The sequence below is a fragment of the Esox lucius genome, chromosome 8 (genome assembly GCF_011004845.1).
Source record: "Esox lucius isolate fEsoLuc1 chromosome 8, fEsoLuc1.pri, whole genome shotgun sequence".
Lineage (NCBI taxonomy): Eukaryota > Metazoa > Chordata > Actinopteri > Esociformes > Esocidae > Esox > Esox lucius.
The window spans coordinates 28,155,305-28,172,246 of NC_047576.1; the positions used below are offsets into that span (position 1 = coordinate 28,155,305).

Below are 16,942 nucleotides of genomic sequence, written 5' to 3' on the forward strand. Positions count from 1 at the left end.
CGATTCTGGTTATCTGATCACTTCATTAAATACCAGTTTTACTTGCAATTGCCTCTGCCTTATTTTCCCGTAACAGAACGGTCTGACCATTATGGAGGCAGCAAGAGAACCTGAGCTTACGCAGTATCTCGCTCACAACGCGGCTCGCATGGAGAAACAGGAGTTCAGGCACTGGTAGCGCAGGTGTCCGGGCTCACCCAGCAGATCCAACGTCTAGCCATGCCCAATGCGCCACCCCCGCCGCCGCCCCAGCCCACTCCACCCGCACCCAGCCGTCCAAACAAACCACGATTGCCCGCGCCAGAGAGTTATTCGGGTGAGCCTAATTATTGTAGAGCTTTCTTGACCGAATGCTGCGGTCGCAGGAAGAGAGGCGGCACGACTACTCGCTGATCTCCACCAAGGGGACAGATCTGTGACTGACTACTCCATTGAGTTCCGTACCCTCGCTGCGGAGTGCAATTGGAACGAGGAGGCGCAGTGGGACATGTTCCTGCATGGGGTGGCTGACCGCATCCAACAGGAGGTTTACATTCTGGATCTGCCCACAACCCTCAACGACCTCATCAAACTGGCGCTCAAGGTGGATGCCCGTTTGCGTCACCGGGAACAATGAAGTCGCACTGTGCCGGTTCCCAGGGGTTTCAGAATTCCTCAGGCCAGCGGTAATGGAGCGGTCAGCCTCATCGACGTTCACGAGCCTATGCAGGTGGGTCGAGCCCGGCTCTCCTGGAGGAGAGGGAGAGAAGGAGGTCCAGAGGACTTTGCCTCTATTGCGGTGAAGCTGGTCATTTCCTCTATAACTGCCCGGTAAAAGACCGGGCTCGACACTAAAGAAGAGGATTCTGTCGGGCGGGGTCTCCATTCAAAAACCCTCTTCCACCCTCCCCCCGGTGAGACTGCAGTGAGCGACTCGGTCACATCACTGCCAAGCGCTGCTCGACTCTGGTGCCGAAGGTAATTTTATGGACTGGACTTTAGCACGCAAGCTACGGATACCCACCACGCCGCTGGCTAACAAGATTTTTGTCAACGCCCTTAATGGTCAGAAGCTTCCCACCATATCTCTCGCCACCATTCCGCTGACACTGATCACTTCTGGCAACCACTCCGAGGACCTTTCCTTTTATTTACTGGACTCCCCGCATGCACCGGTTGTCCTTGGTCATCCCTGGCTCGTGCAGCACAACCCCAGGGTTGACTGGGGACGTAATTCTGTTTCGGCCTGGAGCAGGCGGTGCTACGCTTCTTGTTTGGTGTCTGCTGGTTCGTCTCTGTCTTGTCCTGTGTTGCAGGAGGAGCCAGTGAATTTGTCAAACTTGCCAGCAGTACCTCGACCTGAGGGAAGTGTTCAGTAAGTCCAGAGCTGCTTCTCTTCCTCCGCATCGTCCCTATGACTGTGCTATAGACTTGCTGCCGGGTACGTCTCCGCCTAAGGGCAAGTTGTACTCTCTTTCTGTTCCCGAGAGGGAGGCCATGGAGAAATACATTTCTGATTCTCTGGCATCCAAGTTCATCCGCCCTTCCTCCTCTCCAGCGGGGGCGGGGTTCTTTTTTGTGGGGAAGAAGGATGGGTCCCTGCGACCATGTATTGACTACCGAGGGCTGAACGACATCAAGGTAAAGAATACTTATCCTTTGCCGTTGATGTCTTCATCCTTCGAGCGGTTGCAGGGAGCCTCTGTCTTCACAAAATTGGATTTACATAATGCTTATCATTTGGTTCGCATCAGGAAGGGGGATGAATGGAAAGCCGCTTTTAATACCCCCAGGGGGCACTTTGAATATTCGGTTATGCCTTTCGGCCTATCCAACAACCCAGCGGTTTTCCAGGCACTCGTCAATGACGTGCTGAGAGACATGGTTGACCAGTTCCTTTATGTCTACCTGGATGACATATTGATTTTTTCTTCGTCTCTCCAGGAACACGTTCAGCACGTCAGGCGAGTGCTTCAGAGGTTGCTAGAGAATGAGCTTTTTGTCAAGGCGGAGAAATGCGCTTTTCATGCACAGTCTGTTCCCTTCCTAGGTTATATAATTTCGTCTGAGGGAGTGCGTATGGATCCTGTCAGGGTTAAGGCTGTGACAGTTTGGCCAAGTCCAGATTCCCATAAGGCCCTACAGAGGTTTCTGGGGCTCGCCAATTTTTATCGACGTTTCATTCGCAATTTCAGCCAACTAGCCGCGCCTCTGACAGCCTTGACCTCTCCCAGAACGACGCTCAGGTGGTCCGAAGCAGCCGAGACTGCATTTGCCAACCTGAAAAGCTGCTTCGTTTCGGCTCCCATTCTCACCACCCCTGATCTTTCGCGTCAGTTCGTGCTGGAGGTCGATGCGTCAGAGGTGGGGGTAGGTGCAGTGCTTTCTCAATGCTCTTCCACAGACGACAAGATGCATCCTTGCGCGTTTCTTTCTCATCGTTTATCGCCTACCGAACGTAACTATGACATTGGTCAACAGAGAGTTGTTGGCGGTCAAGTTGGCGTTGGAGGAATGGCGACATTGGTTAGAAGGGTCGAGGGTTCCTTTTATCGTTTGGACTGACCATAAGAATTTAGAATACATTCAATCTGCCAAAAGACTCAACTCCAGGCAGGCTCGGTGGGCTCTTTTTTTCAGTCGTTTTGATTTTACTCTTTCGTATTGCCCGGGTTCCAAAAACGTCAAACCTGATTCTTTATCTCGTCTTTTTGATCAATCCGGACGCCCGTCTACTCCAGAGTGCATTCTACCGGAGACTCGATTAGTCTCCTCACTCCGATGGAGGGTTGAATCGAGGGTCAAGACTGCCTTAGAAGGGGTAATGCCTCCGTCCCGGTGCCCACCGAACCGTTTATTTGTGCCGGAGGAATTACGGTCCGACGTCATTCAATGGGGTCATTGATCTAACGTAGCCTGTCACCCAGGAGTACATCGTACCAGGTTTCTGGTCAAGCAACGTTTCTGGTGGCCGTCAATGGCTCACGACATTCAAGATTTTGTTTTGGCCTGCTCAATCTGTGCCATCGGTAAGACTTTCAATCGGCCCCCAGATGGGCTACTTCAACCGCTGTCTGTCCCTTCGAGACCCTGGTCCCATATAGCGCTAGATTTTATCACCGCTCTCCAGCCTTCCCTAGGCAATACAGTTGTTTTGACCGTAGTGGACCGGTTCTCGAAGGCGGCCCATTTCATTCCCTTGCCTAAGTTACCCTCAGCCAAGGAGACAGCGGTGACTGTCGTTGACCACGTCTTTCGGTTACATGGCCTCCCAATGGACGTGGTCTCTGACAGGGGTCCCCAATTTGTGTCCAGATTTTGGCAGGAATTTTGTAGGTTACTGGGGGCCACTGTAAGTCTATCCTCGGGTTACCACCCCCAGAGCAATGGTCAGACCGAGAGAGCCAACCAAGATTTGGAAAGAATGTTGCGATGCGTTGCCGCTAGGGATCCTTCCTCCTGGTGTCTGCAGCTCTCTATGGTGGAGTACGCACACAACTCGTTACCTGTGTCATCTACGGGCCTATCTCCGTTTGAGTGTTGTGTAGGATACCAGCCACCCATTTTTCCTAGTCTGGAGTCCGAAGTTGCAGTCCCCTCCGCTCGCGCTTTTGTCCAGAGGTGTCACCGCACATGGACCAGAGCCCGTGAGACTTTGCTCCAAGTTAGGGCGCGCACCAAGGTTAAGGCTGATCGCCACCGATGGAAACCTCCTGTATATGTCGTCGGTTCCCGAGTGTGGCTTTCCACCAGGAATATTCCACTCCGTTCCGTTTCAAATAAGTTAGCCCCCAAATTCATTGGCCCGTTCCCTGTCACCAAAATCATTAGTCCGGTGTCAGTCCGCCTCAAGCTTCATCCCGCGTACAGGAGACTTCATCCCGTGTTTCATGTCTCCCATTTGAAATCCGTATTTTGTTCGCACATTAATCCGCCTACCCCGGTTCCCCCACCACCGCGACTCGTGGATGGGGTGCCTGCATATTCGTGAATCGTATTCTGGACTCGAGACGGAGGGGGCGCGGATTCCAGTATTTGGTGGACTGGGAAGGTTACGGTCCGGAGGAGAGAAGTTGGGTTCCTGCTGGGGACATTCTGGATCGTTCCCTTATTGATGATTTCCTTCGGCAGGTGGGTTCTCCTGGGAGCGCCAGGGGGCTCTCCTAGGGGAAAGGGTACTGTCACGGTTGAGGAATTCACTGACTCTTCCTCGCGCTGTGTTTATGTGTGTGTGAATGAGCGTGTGCGTGGGCGTGGTCGCTGATCATCATCAGGAAGAATCAGCGGGAGCTGTTTCTCATTATTTTGCTTATTTATACTTACCTCTCGTGCCTTGTGTTTGTCAGACCGTTGTTTGTGGATGTCTCCCATGCTGTTCAGTTCCTCGTGTTCCTGTTTTCGTCGCCTTGTCTTCACTTCTGGATCATTCCCGTACTCATCATCTTGCACTGATCGAGTCGTCTGCTGTATACCTGCGCTGCCAGGCCGCCTTTATCCCAATGTGCATTTCAGAGACTTTGTTCAGCTCCGTGATTGCTCTGATGTCGATTCTGGTTATCTGATCACTTCATTAAATACCAGTTTTACTTGCAATTGCCTCTTCCTTATCTTCCCATAACAGTGGTGTGTTACTAATGGTTTTCTTTGAGACTGTGGTCCCAGCTCTCTTCAGGTCATTGACCAGGTCCTGCCGTGTAGTGTCTGGGCTGATCCTTCACCTTCCTCATGATTATTGATGCCCCACGAGATGAGATCTTGCATGGAGCCCCAGACAGAGGGAAATTAACCATCATCTTGAATTTCTTCCATTTTCTAATAATTGCGCCAACAGTTGTTGCCTTCTCACCAAGCTGCTTGCCTATTGTCCTTTAGCCCACCCCAGCCTTGTGCAGGTCTACAATTTTATCCCTGATGTCCTTACACAGCTCTCTGGTCTTGGCCATTGTGGAGAGGTTGGCGTCTGTTTGATTGAATGTGTGGACAGGTGACTTTTATACAGGTAACGAGTTCAAACAGGTGCAGTTAATACAGTTAATGAGTGGAGATCAGGAGGGCTTCTTAAAGAAAAACTAACAGGTCTGTGAGAGATGGAATTCTTACTGGTTGGTAGGTGATCAAATACTTATGTCATGCAATAAAATGCAAATTACTTATTTAAAAATCATACAATGTGAACAACAATATTGTATGAACCGTTTAGGAATTGCAACCATTTTCATACACAGTCCGCTTATTTCAGGGGTTCAAATGTAATTGGACAAATTAACATAGTAATAAATCAAATGTTCATTTCTAATTCTTTGTCAAGAATCCTTTGCAGGCAATGACTGCTTGAAGTCTGGAACGGATGGATATCACCAAACGCTGGGTTTTCTCCTTTGTGATGCTTTGCCAAAGCCTTCACTGCAGCTGTCTTCAGTTGATGTTTGTTTGTGGGTCTTTGTGCCTTATGTTATGTCTTCAGCAAGTGAAATGCATGCTCAATCGGGTTGAGTTTAGGTGATTGACTAGGCCATTGCAGAACATTCCACTTATTTGTCTTAAAACACTCCTGGGTTGTTTTCTCAGTATGTTTTGGGTCATTGTCCTTCTGTAAAGTGAAGCGCCGTCCAATCAACTGCGCTGTATTTGGCTGAACCTGAGAACACAATATATTCATATTCACTTCAGAATTAATTTGTCTGCTTCTGTCTTCGGTCACATCATCAGTAAAAACTAGTGACCCAGTGCCATTGGAAGCCATGCATGCCCATACCATCACACTGTCTCCACTGTGTTTTACAGATGATTTGGTGTGCTTCGGATCATGAGCCATTCCAAGCCTTCTCCATACTTATTTATTTCCATCATTCTGGTACAGGTTGATCTGAGTTTCATCCTCAGAACTGGGCTGGCTTTTCTTTAGATGTTTTGTTGCCAAAGTCTAATCTGGCCTTTCTATTCTTGAGGCTTATGAATGGTTTGCACCTTGTGATTAACCCTCTGTATTTGCTCTCAGGAAGTCTTCTCTTTATGGTACACTTGGAAAATGATATGCCTACCTCCTGGAGAGTGTTCTTCACTTGGCTGGATGTTGTGAAGAGGTTTTCTTTACTGTTTCTTTACTGCTCAAGATCCGAAGCCTTATCTTGTTTCCTCATCAAATGAGGGATGAAAGAGTTAAACTAGAGTGGGCGGAAATTACTTTTTTGCTGTTCTGCTCCTTGTTCCCTCCCAGGCCCTTCCTTGTCATTAACCCAACCTGTATTACCTGTCTGACCTTGCAGAAAGAAGACACCAGACATTTAGTCACCAGCCGAGACTCAGTGGTCGACAGTGTACATATTCCCAATGACTTGTTGATTAAATAGAAAATTAAACGGGTCACTGCCATGGAGGAAGCCAACAATGAGGAGGACATTGAGTCCCTCATCGCAGGAATGGAGTATCTCCCTGGCCACTTTCATCTGGACCTCAATCTGAACTGTGAGCCAAGGGGGCCAGGGGAGCTGCGAAGGAGGGACACCCAGTTGAAGGTGGACTCCCTGGTGGCAGAACTAGAGGCAGAGGATGGGTACTATATAATTTTCTAATGATAAGAATAATTGTGGTTTGGATGTCCGGCATTTTACACAGACATTACTAAGACATGGGTGTACACTTTGTTGTTCACTTGCTTGGTAGCACAAATTGCGCTGAAGTGGACCATAGTAATGTAATAATTAAGTACCTCAGCTGGTTCTATGACTAACACAGTTCTTTGAGAATGTTCTTGCCATTTGCCAAATGTTCTGCATACCAATGTTTGGTTTCTTTCATTTGTGAGGTGTGCTAGGTAATGAATCCTTGCAATATTCAGAAGTCCCCATTACCTAAACCCAGGGATTATTTGGGTCAGATTTTTAAATTCCTACTTAAACATTCAGGCTTGATATGGCCCAATATATAGTGCTTCAAAAGTATTAAGGCCTCTCCACATTTTGGTCTTAGAAACTGAATTTATAATTGATTAAATTAATTTTTTTGCCATCAATTCTATACCCAATACACTATATAGTGCCTAAATTATATTTCTTTGAAATTTTCTAATATCTTATGGATATTAAATATTCAGACCCTTTGTGTGGTTTTTGACAAAAATCACAGATTCATCTTTGGTATGCTTCTAACAGCTTTGCACACCTGAATTTGGGCACTGTGGGAGACTGATCAATAATTACAAGAAGCTTTAGGTGGCAGGCATTCCTGGCTTAACTCGTTTTTTCAGTTGAAGGGGGCGAAAAACTTTTACACAGGGATTGTATGTTGTCTATATTTTTTTATATAAATGGAATGCTTATTATTTTTTAGTTTGTTCAATCAGTGACCCTTCTATCTAATATTACATTTTGGTTGTATATCTGATAATATTCAGTGGCAAAAATCTGCAAACATTCTAAAATCTGACAGGGCAAATACTTTTCAAGGACTTGAATAACATTAAGAACATCACAGGTACCTCAAGTATGGTGTCCGTAACCTCCTGGGTCTCCTGGCTTTTCACCTGGACCAGCTGGAGAAGGCAGAGGAAACCTTCATGAGCATCTGCAAAGACGACCCACTGAACCTGAATGCATGGACCAACCTGGGCTACGTGTACGACCGCCTCCAGAGAGAGGTGGACGCAGTGGAGTGCACGGAGAAGGTTTCCCAGCTCATGGGCCTGGAGGCTGGCGAGGTGGGTCAGGTGGAGTCCAGGCTTTCTGCGGCCCGGTGCCTGGCTGAGCAGGCCTATGCCCATCCCTATGATGTAGACCTGGACGGAGAGGAGGACTGGAGAGAGAGACTGGCTGCTGCCTTGACCCTGTACAACAGAGCACTGGCCTACGGGGGAGAGCTGGTGAGATCTTATGTTCAGAGCTTTTACAAAGAACGTCATTTCATGTATAAAGTAAAATACTGATTCAGAATAGTGTTTGATATAATCATTTACAGATACCAACAGCAGAAAAGAGAAGCTGGTATTTCAAAATGGCCACAATTTATATAAGGTAAAGTGTTCCTTGGGTCCTTAATGTTTCAAATCTTTGCATAGAAATAGTGTAGATAAAATTCAAGGTCAGGTGTAACAATGAATTAAATCTATATTTCCTAATAGACTAGATGATATTGTTAAGAACAAGGAGGACTCGGAGTACTCCAGGCTGTCGAACTACAACCAAGGACTAAAGCTGCTCACGAAGACCCTGAAGTCAGAGAAAACATATCACAAAGGTAGAAAATAAGAATACCATTTGTAATTATTTCTCCCTCTTTTCTAAATATATTGATTATTCATTGGGTCTGGTTCTCTCTCCCCACAGCTCTTGCCTGGTGTTATATTGGCATTATGTTGGAGAGGAAAGAAGAATTCCCCACTGTGCCCATGTCTGTACACGACTGTGGTTACTCCGATTCTGAACCCCTGGGTTGTTATGGAACAGTAAGTATAATCAAGGGAAAGTGTCTCTTGCTTTTACTCTATTTGGCCATTATATCTGAACAGCTGGTAGTGTCATAAAATACATTTTACCGTACTTTAATGGATTTCCATAAAAAATAGTGCCTTATTTAAAACTTTCTCAAGCAAGAATTTTCCACCCAAACAACAGTTAAGTCAATCACATTTTCAGCAGATCTTCAACTGGACTGAGATTAACTTGCCAAGTCAACCATTTTCCCCCCTTTGTGGCCCGGATAACATTATGCCATGACATCATGTTTGGGCCCATTGCATTGCTGCACCTGATTGTGCCACAACCCTGAGTATATGGGTCAAAAGTTGTGGGTCTTCCAGACCGATAATGACACCAAACACCTCCAAAAGCACCCAGAAAGGGTACCAAATCCTGGACTGTTCTAATGCTGTCAACCTCAAGTCCAGATCAAAAGCCTGTGGACAGGTCTAAAAACAGCAGTCAGGAGGCACCCTTTCAATCTGGGAGAACTGGAGCAGTTTACACCAGAATACTGGGCCAAACTGCCCCATTACAGAGCTGCAGGAAGCTTATAAATGGCTTAAGTAGGCTTCTGATTGAAATTGTTTTGGTCAAAGGTTCTGCAATAATAACAGTGAAATAAGGAATTGTGGAGACCCAATACTTATGTATCCCAGACAACGTGAGTTAGAAAATGCAAGGGTACCAAATTTGAACAGTATTCTTGGTTCAAAAGCCTATCACAGCCTGTAGTAATAACTCACTTGAACCATTGTTTTCCCCCACTGCTATGTGAGCTATGTGCTAGAATTAGTTCTCTGTGCTGAAAAAACACAAAAGTGCCATCCGATATGCTGCATGTACGCATGGCTTACTGGTCTTCAAGAGAAATGTTACCTGCGATTAAACATGTGCGTAGAAAGACATGTTCCTGATTGCATTCACCTATACTGATGGTGAGTCAAGCTGTTTTTCATGAGTTTTAATAGTACACGCCAGGCTTGGTTCCACGTTTTAAATCAGCACAGCAGCATTTGTGCTAGGCTGATTAACTTTGATGAAGGGGTATGCGCTTGCCTAGTTAAATGCTGACAAAGAAGGAAATGCTGACAAAGAAGTAACAGACTAGTTACAGATTACTGGACCATGATTGTCGGTTGTAGGATACAGCAGTGTACTTTTACACGTTGCTGGCAGTCATACAAATGTTATGTTTGAGATCATTGTATTCTGTGTGCAGTATATTCATGGGTATTTTATGTGGTATTCATTATATATTTACTGGTATAGGCCTATTCTAAAACAAAAGAAAAGTCAGAAATCACACAACCTGACACCAACAAGGACAGCAGAAGCATGACACTTGTTGAAACACCCAAGGGACTCCCTAAGCAATTGGTAGAACTGTAAGTCACACAACTCACAGTGACTGTCTAAACGGGAGCCTATAGCAAAGTTGTAGGTTAACCTGGACCTGCCACGTTTTACACACGAGCATAGACCTGTCATCATTCTGGTTATTATAAAACAAGATAATCTTGACTGTCTTTGGCAGGCCATAAAACTAGCTTCAGATGATGCATTCATCCTGAACCAGCTGGCCAAGGTTTTTTATCTGATGGGGAAACATGAGATGTCTACAGGGATCTGTAACATGGCCCTCAATGTGCTACCTGACCCTGAACTCAACTGGCAGGCCTACTGCACCCGTGCCAAGGTACAGTAATCCTACTATGTTAATACAATGTTCAAACTTAAGTTTAAAAAGACATTTCACTGCTGCTCTTTTTATCTCTACATGTACATAAATATGCTACATATGTGCCATCAAAATTGTGAATTTCCTCACGCACATAGCAAATATCACAATATCCAGAAATTATAGCGATGTTGTCAAGGACTTATTGTAATGAGGAAAAATTGGAAGCAGCCATTGCTTCACAATCTCAGAAAGACTAGCCATCCTCCAGAGTTCTGATAAGCAAGTTCCTGAGAACCTGTAAACACTAGTGTAAACCCTTCTTGGCATGAAATGTCAAGTACGTTGCTGTGGTGCATAATTACATCTGAAACACCTCAGATCACTCAATGTGTGGTCAGCTGTAAACTAAAAACTCCTAAAATTTTATACTAAATAATTTCATCTAAACTAGGCCTACATGATAATAACAGAATACACACATTTGTATATTCTCAGATCAATGTGACGACGTATGTGAGGGACCTGGAGAGGGCCAAACAGGGCCAGGGTGGGCTTCCCGACAGACACAACCTGACTGAAGCCAAGGCTGACTTGGACATGGTCCTGAGTGTTCGCCCTTGTCTACGCACACACCTGGAGATGGGACAGGTAAGTGGGGATGGGTGCCTGCAACTCTCTGCTTTCTGGTAAAAAAAAATAGCTAAACCTACTAGAGGGCCCATTGTGAATGTGGAATTAAGATTAATGTATTCCGTGTATGTATCCTGTGTGAGAAAGATCAAGTCAAAAGTTACTCTTAGAGAAAAAAAATTCAAAACACAATGTGTTCTTTTGTTGATTGATGTGATTGGCAAACATCTGAATGCATGTATTACTACAGGCGTATCACAACACACTTTTCATCTGTCTTACCACGAGTACTTCCACACAATAACAATTTTGCTGGATCTTACCAGGAATATAACCACACCACCATTCAGGAGTATCTAACCAGAAGTATCAGCACATAATTATCATTCAGCTATATCTTACCAGGAGTACCACCACAACAACTATATAGCTTAATCTTACCAGGAGTATCACCACAAAATGATCATACACTCAGTAAGATACAGCTGAATCACCACATGTATCAGACAGCTGTGTGTATTTATCCAGGTGTATTACTACATGGGGGTGGATGCCCTCCAGGAGAGCCTGCTGGTGGATGAGGGGGCGTTGAACAGAGCCCTGGTGTCCCTGTCGCAGGCCCTGCAGTGTGATCTGGGGGACAGTCTTCCTGATCTCCACCTCCTCCGGGGGCGCTGTCTCCTGCTGAAAGGCGAGGAACAGAACGCAGCCAACTGCTTCATTAGGGCCCTGGAGCTGGAGAAACCTGGGTGCAGGGACACCACGGCTTTACGCTGCCTCCTGGAGGCCCTGCTGCGTCTGTTCACCCAGAGCGGCCCTGACTTAGTCCCAGCTATCACCCAGCTGGAGGAGTGTGTACGGAGGGCCCAGAAGATGTACCCAGAGGATGCGGTGCATGGCGAGCTGAGGTTCCTGTACAGGGCACACACCGCAGAGGTGACCGATCTCTCCAGGGCTCTAATCAGCCAAGGCAGGCTGGAGCTGGTCAGGAAGCTCCTGGAGACAGTGCAACCAAAATGGCCAGCCAGGAAAAGACCACTGGCTAAGTCTATATCCATGTGAAGGGGACTTAAAATATGTTGATGCAACTTGCCGATCTGACCTACCACATTCCTTTTCTAAAGTGGTCCCAGTATTACAGAAGACAAAGGCATTTTACTGTGTCAGTTTCAATGACGTTTGGATTGTGTCAAAAAAACCTTTGTACTAAACATGCCATGTTCAGTGTGCACAACTGCCTTTCTCCACCTCCCCTGTCCCAAATCATTTTCTTGAGTCCACCAATAACAAAATATGCTTTAGCCATCAAGGAAGTTTACATGAAGGTACAATACACTTTGCCAACACCTGATTCACTTTGTAAGCAAAGACAAAGACACTCCTAGTCATTTTAGGCTCAAGGACAAAGCTGATTTATTCTACAGCAGTGTTTTATTACCCAGCCTCGGGGCCAGTCCTACCTGTGGTTTTCAATTCTACCTGGTAGTAAATTGCATTCACATGTCCCAGGTCCAAAGCAATCCAGACTAGAAGGTTAAGATGGAAAAACCTAGTTGGAAATCCTGTCTTTACTGTTATTGACTTGAATCTGGCTGAGGGAGATTTACAGACCTTAAAATAATTAGTATCCAGAATAACATTACTCCTCCCTCTTTATTTAACCCTGTTAAGTGTGTGTGTGTGTGGGGGGTGGGGGGGGGTGTAGTACAGTTGTACAGCCAGTTAAACAATGGTTTTAACTTCTTACCAACTTGAAATTCTGGTTTAGTCAGAGTAGTCAGCTTCACATGGAACATACAGTAGGGGTTGGTTTTGGCCACTACGATCAGTCTTTTATGTTGACAGGACAGTGAAAAGAAAGTAGCAATCGCTATCAACACATTTTACTTTTGTTTAGTGCGTTTTAATAATGTTGACATTTATTATTTTAGTAAGGTTGTAAAACAGGTTAGGGTTAACTCCAACCGTGACGGACACTACAGTAGGATGAACTGTAGCATGCACAGCTTACAACACTGCAATCTTGTCAATCACAGAGGATGTTGGAGATTATTTAAAACTCCCATACATAAACATTGTCTCTTCTCATTGATGATTAATGAATGTCACCATATTCTCCAGCCAAGGGGTGGAACGAGTGCGGTCCTTTTGGATTGGTGGGATAGAGTTCATGCCATAAATCTGTGAGATTGACAGACCTCAGCTGATTGCTAATGTGTCATCACTCATTACAGTAGATACGTCTTCCTTTCTGAAAAGAACTTCTTGCAGAATGGCGACCCCTTTACCAGAATGATAAAGCTGGGTGTTCCTGCCTTTACAAAATACCTGTCGAAAGAACAGGAAAGATGAGACACGAGAAAATTTGAAAGCGTTCAGAAAGAGTTAATAAATCAATACCTTTTATGCTGAAGGGTTTTAAGGAGAGTTGTCTCCGGATTGACTTGATGTAACGACTCTCTCTCTTCATCTTCAAAAAAAACCTAAGGTGTAGAATGGCAAAATGGTTTGAACTAAGGAAACTATTTCAGATGGTGAATATACAGCATATACCCACAAAATGGTTATATAAAAATATGCTAACTTGAAGGTTTTTGAAAGAGTACTTCCGGTCAGTGTCCCAGGGTGGGAGTTCCTCTCCAAACATATGAGACAAGTGATCTAGGAAGCTGAGAAAAATCGATATACTTCAGACACTAATTATAGTTGCAATGGGTATTGTTGAGGTTAGTATTGGGTTGTAGGATTTGGGAGCAGGGGGGCAGGGGCGGGGGGGGGGGGGGGGTCGTCGTACCTGGAGGACTCGCTGAAGGCTGAAATGAAGTCTGTTTGTTGGTGTTCAGGGTACAGGAAGAGAACAGGCCAGTAAATGATACCCTGTTCACCAAGGAAGACCCTGGCACCCGTAGCCTCTGTGGAACACAGACCGTCCAGGTCTAGCCCTGCTAGGGCTTTAGAGGCGCCTTCATACCCACCATCCTCACTCTCAGATTGGCGTTTGGGACGCGGAGGAGGCATCCGTAACTTGACGCCACGCTCCTATAAAGAAAACAGGTGAGTCATACACACAAAGCAGTGCCACATCGATGTACACTATGAACTGTACAAAACAGAGGTTTTTATTTTAACATTCCTACTCACTTTTATAGCAGCCAATAGGGCCTCTCTCTCACTGCGCTCCTTTTTCTCTTGGACCTTTGCTTTCCGTGCATCTCTTTCTGCCACTCTCTAAACCACAAACAACAATTTCCATATAGATTCATCAAATTAAAATCTTAAGAAAGGTCTACCAAACGGCATCAGAGGTCCATCAAAATGAGGTGACAAGAGGAACATTTAACAAAGGCTGTTTAAGAGTACTGAATCATAGCCTGTGTCATGCCTTATGTTTGTCAGCTGCAGCTCTCAGCTCCAGCAGCTTCTTGTCTGTCGGCTGCAGCTTGAGTCCTTCCTCACACCACTGCAGGGCGTCTGTATATTTTTTCAGCTCCAGGCAACACGTGGCACCTGTGCAAAGTCAAGACAGGTCATGGAGGATGAGGAGTTGTACACAGAACTGCAAACTGAACTAAAATACACATCAGGTGCATTCTACATCAATTCAGAAAGTAAAGCAAATTCCAATTCCACACTTAATAAACTGAAATCATTAAAGAATTGTTTGGGGAATTTTAGAGTTGAATCGGCAGAAACAGAACTGACCCCAACCCTGACACGTGTTATGTACAGATGTGTCTTGTAGTAAAACGCAGTTTAATCTATGGACAAACCTCTGATTAAAGCTTTGAGGTGGTCTGGTTTGAACTTCTTTGCCGCAACAGCATCATTCAGTGCAGAACGCATGTTACCTGCAAGTAAAGACAAAGCAAGTGAGTGAACAAACCTTCCTAACTCAGCTTTGGAAGACTCACACTGTGAGGCCAATGTGATGAGATGTCAAAATAGACAGATTCCAAGGGATTTATACCGAGGTGGAAGTGTGCCGCTGCTCGGTTAGTGTGCAGGACAGCATTGACATTACAGTCACTGCATTTCTTCTGTAACCCAGCAGTATAAGACACAATAGCTTTCTTGTAGTTCCTCTCCTTAAAATATTCGTTCCCCTCATCTTTCAGGCTCTGGGCTTGCTCTGAAGAAAAACAAAAACAATCTCACTTTCAATCCTATATAAGCACTGAGAAAAAAGTACAGAAATAATATCATACAGCGGACTGCATAAGTATTCACACACGCGTGGACTTTTTCCTCATCTTGTAGCATTATTTGTTGCGCATTAGTGATTGATTTACCCTAACATTCAGCAATGTCATAAATGTTGCATAACTTCAGTGCTTCAGTCTGCTTCACCCCAGACATTGGGAAAGGAATTCAGCTTTCAGCAGGACAATAACAACACAAAACCACATTCACAATAGAGTTGTTCACCCAGCAATAGAGTCAAGATTATTGAGTGGCCAAGTTACAGTTTGTTTTAAAGTCTATGGCAATACTTAAAAATTGCTGTCTCATAATGGTCCCCAAAACCTTGTCAGAGCCTGAAGAATTTCAGAAGGAAGAATGGAAAACATTGCACAATATAAATGTGCAAAGCTCTTTCGCTTATATCTAGGGGATGGAGTGAATACTTATAAAATCTAAATATATTAATGTTTTATTTTTCATTGATATTAAAGATGCAGACTGGAACTTTATTCAATAGCAAAATAATTTTTAAACCACCCATTTTGGTTTGAATGAGAAGTATGCAACATACAAAACGACAGTACACAATTCTCGTGGACACGTTTTGGCCACTATAACAGTCACCAGAAATGCCTTAATGCATCAATTAATAAATGTCAACACAATTTTTTAACACTTTGCAACACAATGAAATGTAAAAAGAAGTCCAAAGGCGGTGAAAGCTAAAGCAAGCCACTGTACCTCCTAATGGTCTGTCATCATCGTGGATAATAGACTGAATTGCTGCCAGTTCCGGATGTTTCAGGGGATCAATGTCCTCGGGAGCGGTCTTCATGAACATGGGGACCTTATTAAACTCCTGCAGGACAGTGGGATGAACGTGTGCATTCAATAAGACGTAGATATAAAACTGCGACCCCAAGGTGACCTTTCTGGGAATAGCAGAGTGCACAAGAGAATGCTTATACAATGATAAGGGCATTGCTGGACTATTTATCAGTAACAACAATAACCTATCCAGCAAACAAGGGAATAAACTTGATTCAGCCGTTTTAAACGATTACTAAGTATTCTTGTTAATATTGTAATTTTCATTAGTTCCCAAGCACAGAAAGCCTGCTAGATAACCAGCCAAAAATACAACGTTCAAGGGAAAAAAATTGGTTTCCTTTAATGCTATATTTTTGTCAACATTTACATAAGTCTCATAGAACTGCCCTGTGTGGGTGGACAGGTTTGGACATTGTGACGACACACTTTCTACCAAATAGCGGAATTGTTACAATTACGTATTTACATTAAGCTTTTCTAATTTTACAAATATTAACGACAAGCAATGTTCACATTTAGCTAATTATAGCAATTACTGTATCCAATTAGCTTAACATTTCATTCACAATGATTAAAGACTTTACCCTAATGTTATCAGTTTTCTGGAGGTTCAGTACAGTAGGACACACGTACTGCATACACAATCTGTACTGCAAGACACACGTACATAATCTGCTGCCATTTCCCATAGACCCTTTTTGTGTTAGTAAACAGTGAGGCAACCGTGACGTCCACTCCAAATGGGTCTATAGGTCTTACTGTAATCGTCTCGATTACTGTCTTTGTTGGGGGACAATCGCATTAAGTTACAAAAAAAATCCTAGCTATTTTTAAGCAGTGTGTGCACAAGTGTAGCTAAGTGTCTTAGCTACCTCTTCCCAGTTATCCTCGGAAAAAGCGTTGCTATATTTCTCTTTCTTGAATCTTTCCATAAAGCCGTCCATGTCGTCGTCGCTATCGTCGGCCGTCTGTGCGTGTGAAGCCATTTTCACTCCAAATAAGGTGGACGTTTTTAAATGTTAAATGAGATGGTTCTTGAATTCGTTTGTTAATTCTGACTATTAAAGGGACGTGAGATAAACCCTACATAAATAGCTGAAACTACGTTGAGAAAAGCATTCAAGCGGTTCACACGTGAATGTTCCGGTGCTACATTTCAATGCTTCCGTATAGGGAACATAAC

The 16,942-nt window shown here is 44.6% G+C and overlaps 2 protein-coding genes across 2 annotated transcripts; one reads left to right on the forward strand and one right to left on the reverse strand.

Moving 5' to 3' along the window:
* Window positions 1-6,229: 6,229 nt before the first annotated feature.
* Window positions 6,230-11,985, forward strand: ttc22 (tetratricopeptide repeat domain 22). The gene is made up of 8 exons (XM_020049318.2): window positions 6,230-6,532; window positions 7,453-7,837; window positions 7,933-7,988; window positions 8,096-8,211; window positions 8,301-8,419; window positions 9,970-10,131; window positions 10,612-10,764; window positions 11,275-11,985. The coding sequence occupies exons 1-8, from the start codon at window positions 6,351-6,353 to the stop codon at window positions 11,806-11,808; spliced, it is 1,707 nt and encodes a 568-aa protein (XP_019904877.2). The 5' UTR covers window positions 6,230-6,350; the 3' UTR covers window positions 11,809-11,985.
* A 99-nt stretch (window positions 11,986-12,084) lies between these two features.
* Window positions 12,085-16,939, reverse strand: ttc4 (tetratricopeptide repeat domain 4). The gene is made up of 10 exons (XM_010872409.5): window positions 16,632-16,939; window positions 15,670-15,787; window positions 14,714-14,875; window positions 14,517-14,594; window positions 14,129-14,253; window positions 13,888-13,974; window positions 13,541-13,785; window positions 13,331-13,415; window positions 13,147-13,229; window positions 12,085-13,074 (listed from the first exon to the last, which is right to left on the reverse strand). Exons 1-10 carry the CDS (start codon window positions 16,743-16,745, stop codon window positions 12,975-12,977), a joined length of 1,197 nt encoding a protein of 398 aa, XP_010870711.2. The 5' UTR covers window positions 16,746-16,939; the 3' UTR covers window positions 12,085-12,974.
* Window positions 16,940-16,942: the final 3 nt, after the last annotated feature.

Bases quoted from the DNA above. Each gene is read 5' to 3' on its own strand.
- ttc22 (XM_020049318.2), top strand. From the start codon at position 6,351: ATGGAGGAAGCCAACAATGAGGAGGACATTGAGTCCCTCATCGCAGGA. The intron at 6,533-7,452 runs GTACTATATAAT...AGAACATCACAG, and splicing joins GAACTAGAGGCAGAGGATGG to GTACCTCAAGTATGGTGTCC. The intron at 10,765-11,274 runs GTAAGTGGGGAT...GTATTTATCCAG, and splicing joins CACACCTGGAGATGGGACAG to GTGTATTACTACATGGGGGT.
- ttc4 (XM_010872409.5), bottom strand. From the start codon at position 16,745: ATGGCTTCACACGCACAGACGGCCGACGATAGCGACGACGACATGGAC. The intron at 15,788-16,631 runs GTAGCTAAGACA...ACTGTCCTGCAG, and splicing joins CCGAGGATAACTGGGAAGAG to GAGTTTAATAAGGTCCCCAT. The intron at 13,786-13,887 runs GTGAGTAGGAAT...TTTTCTTTATAG, and splicing joins CCCTATTGGCTGCTATAAAA to GAGCGTGGCGTCAAGTTACG.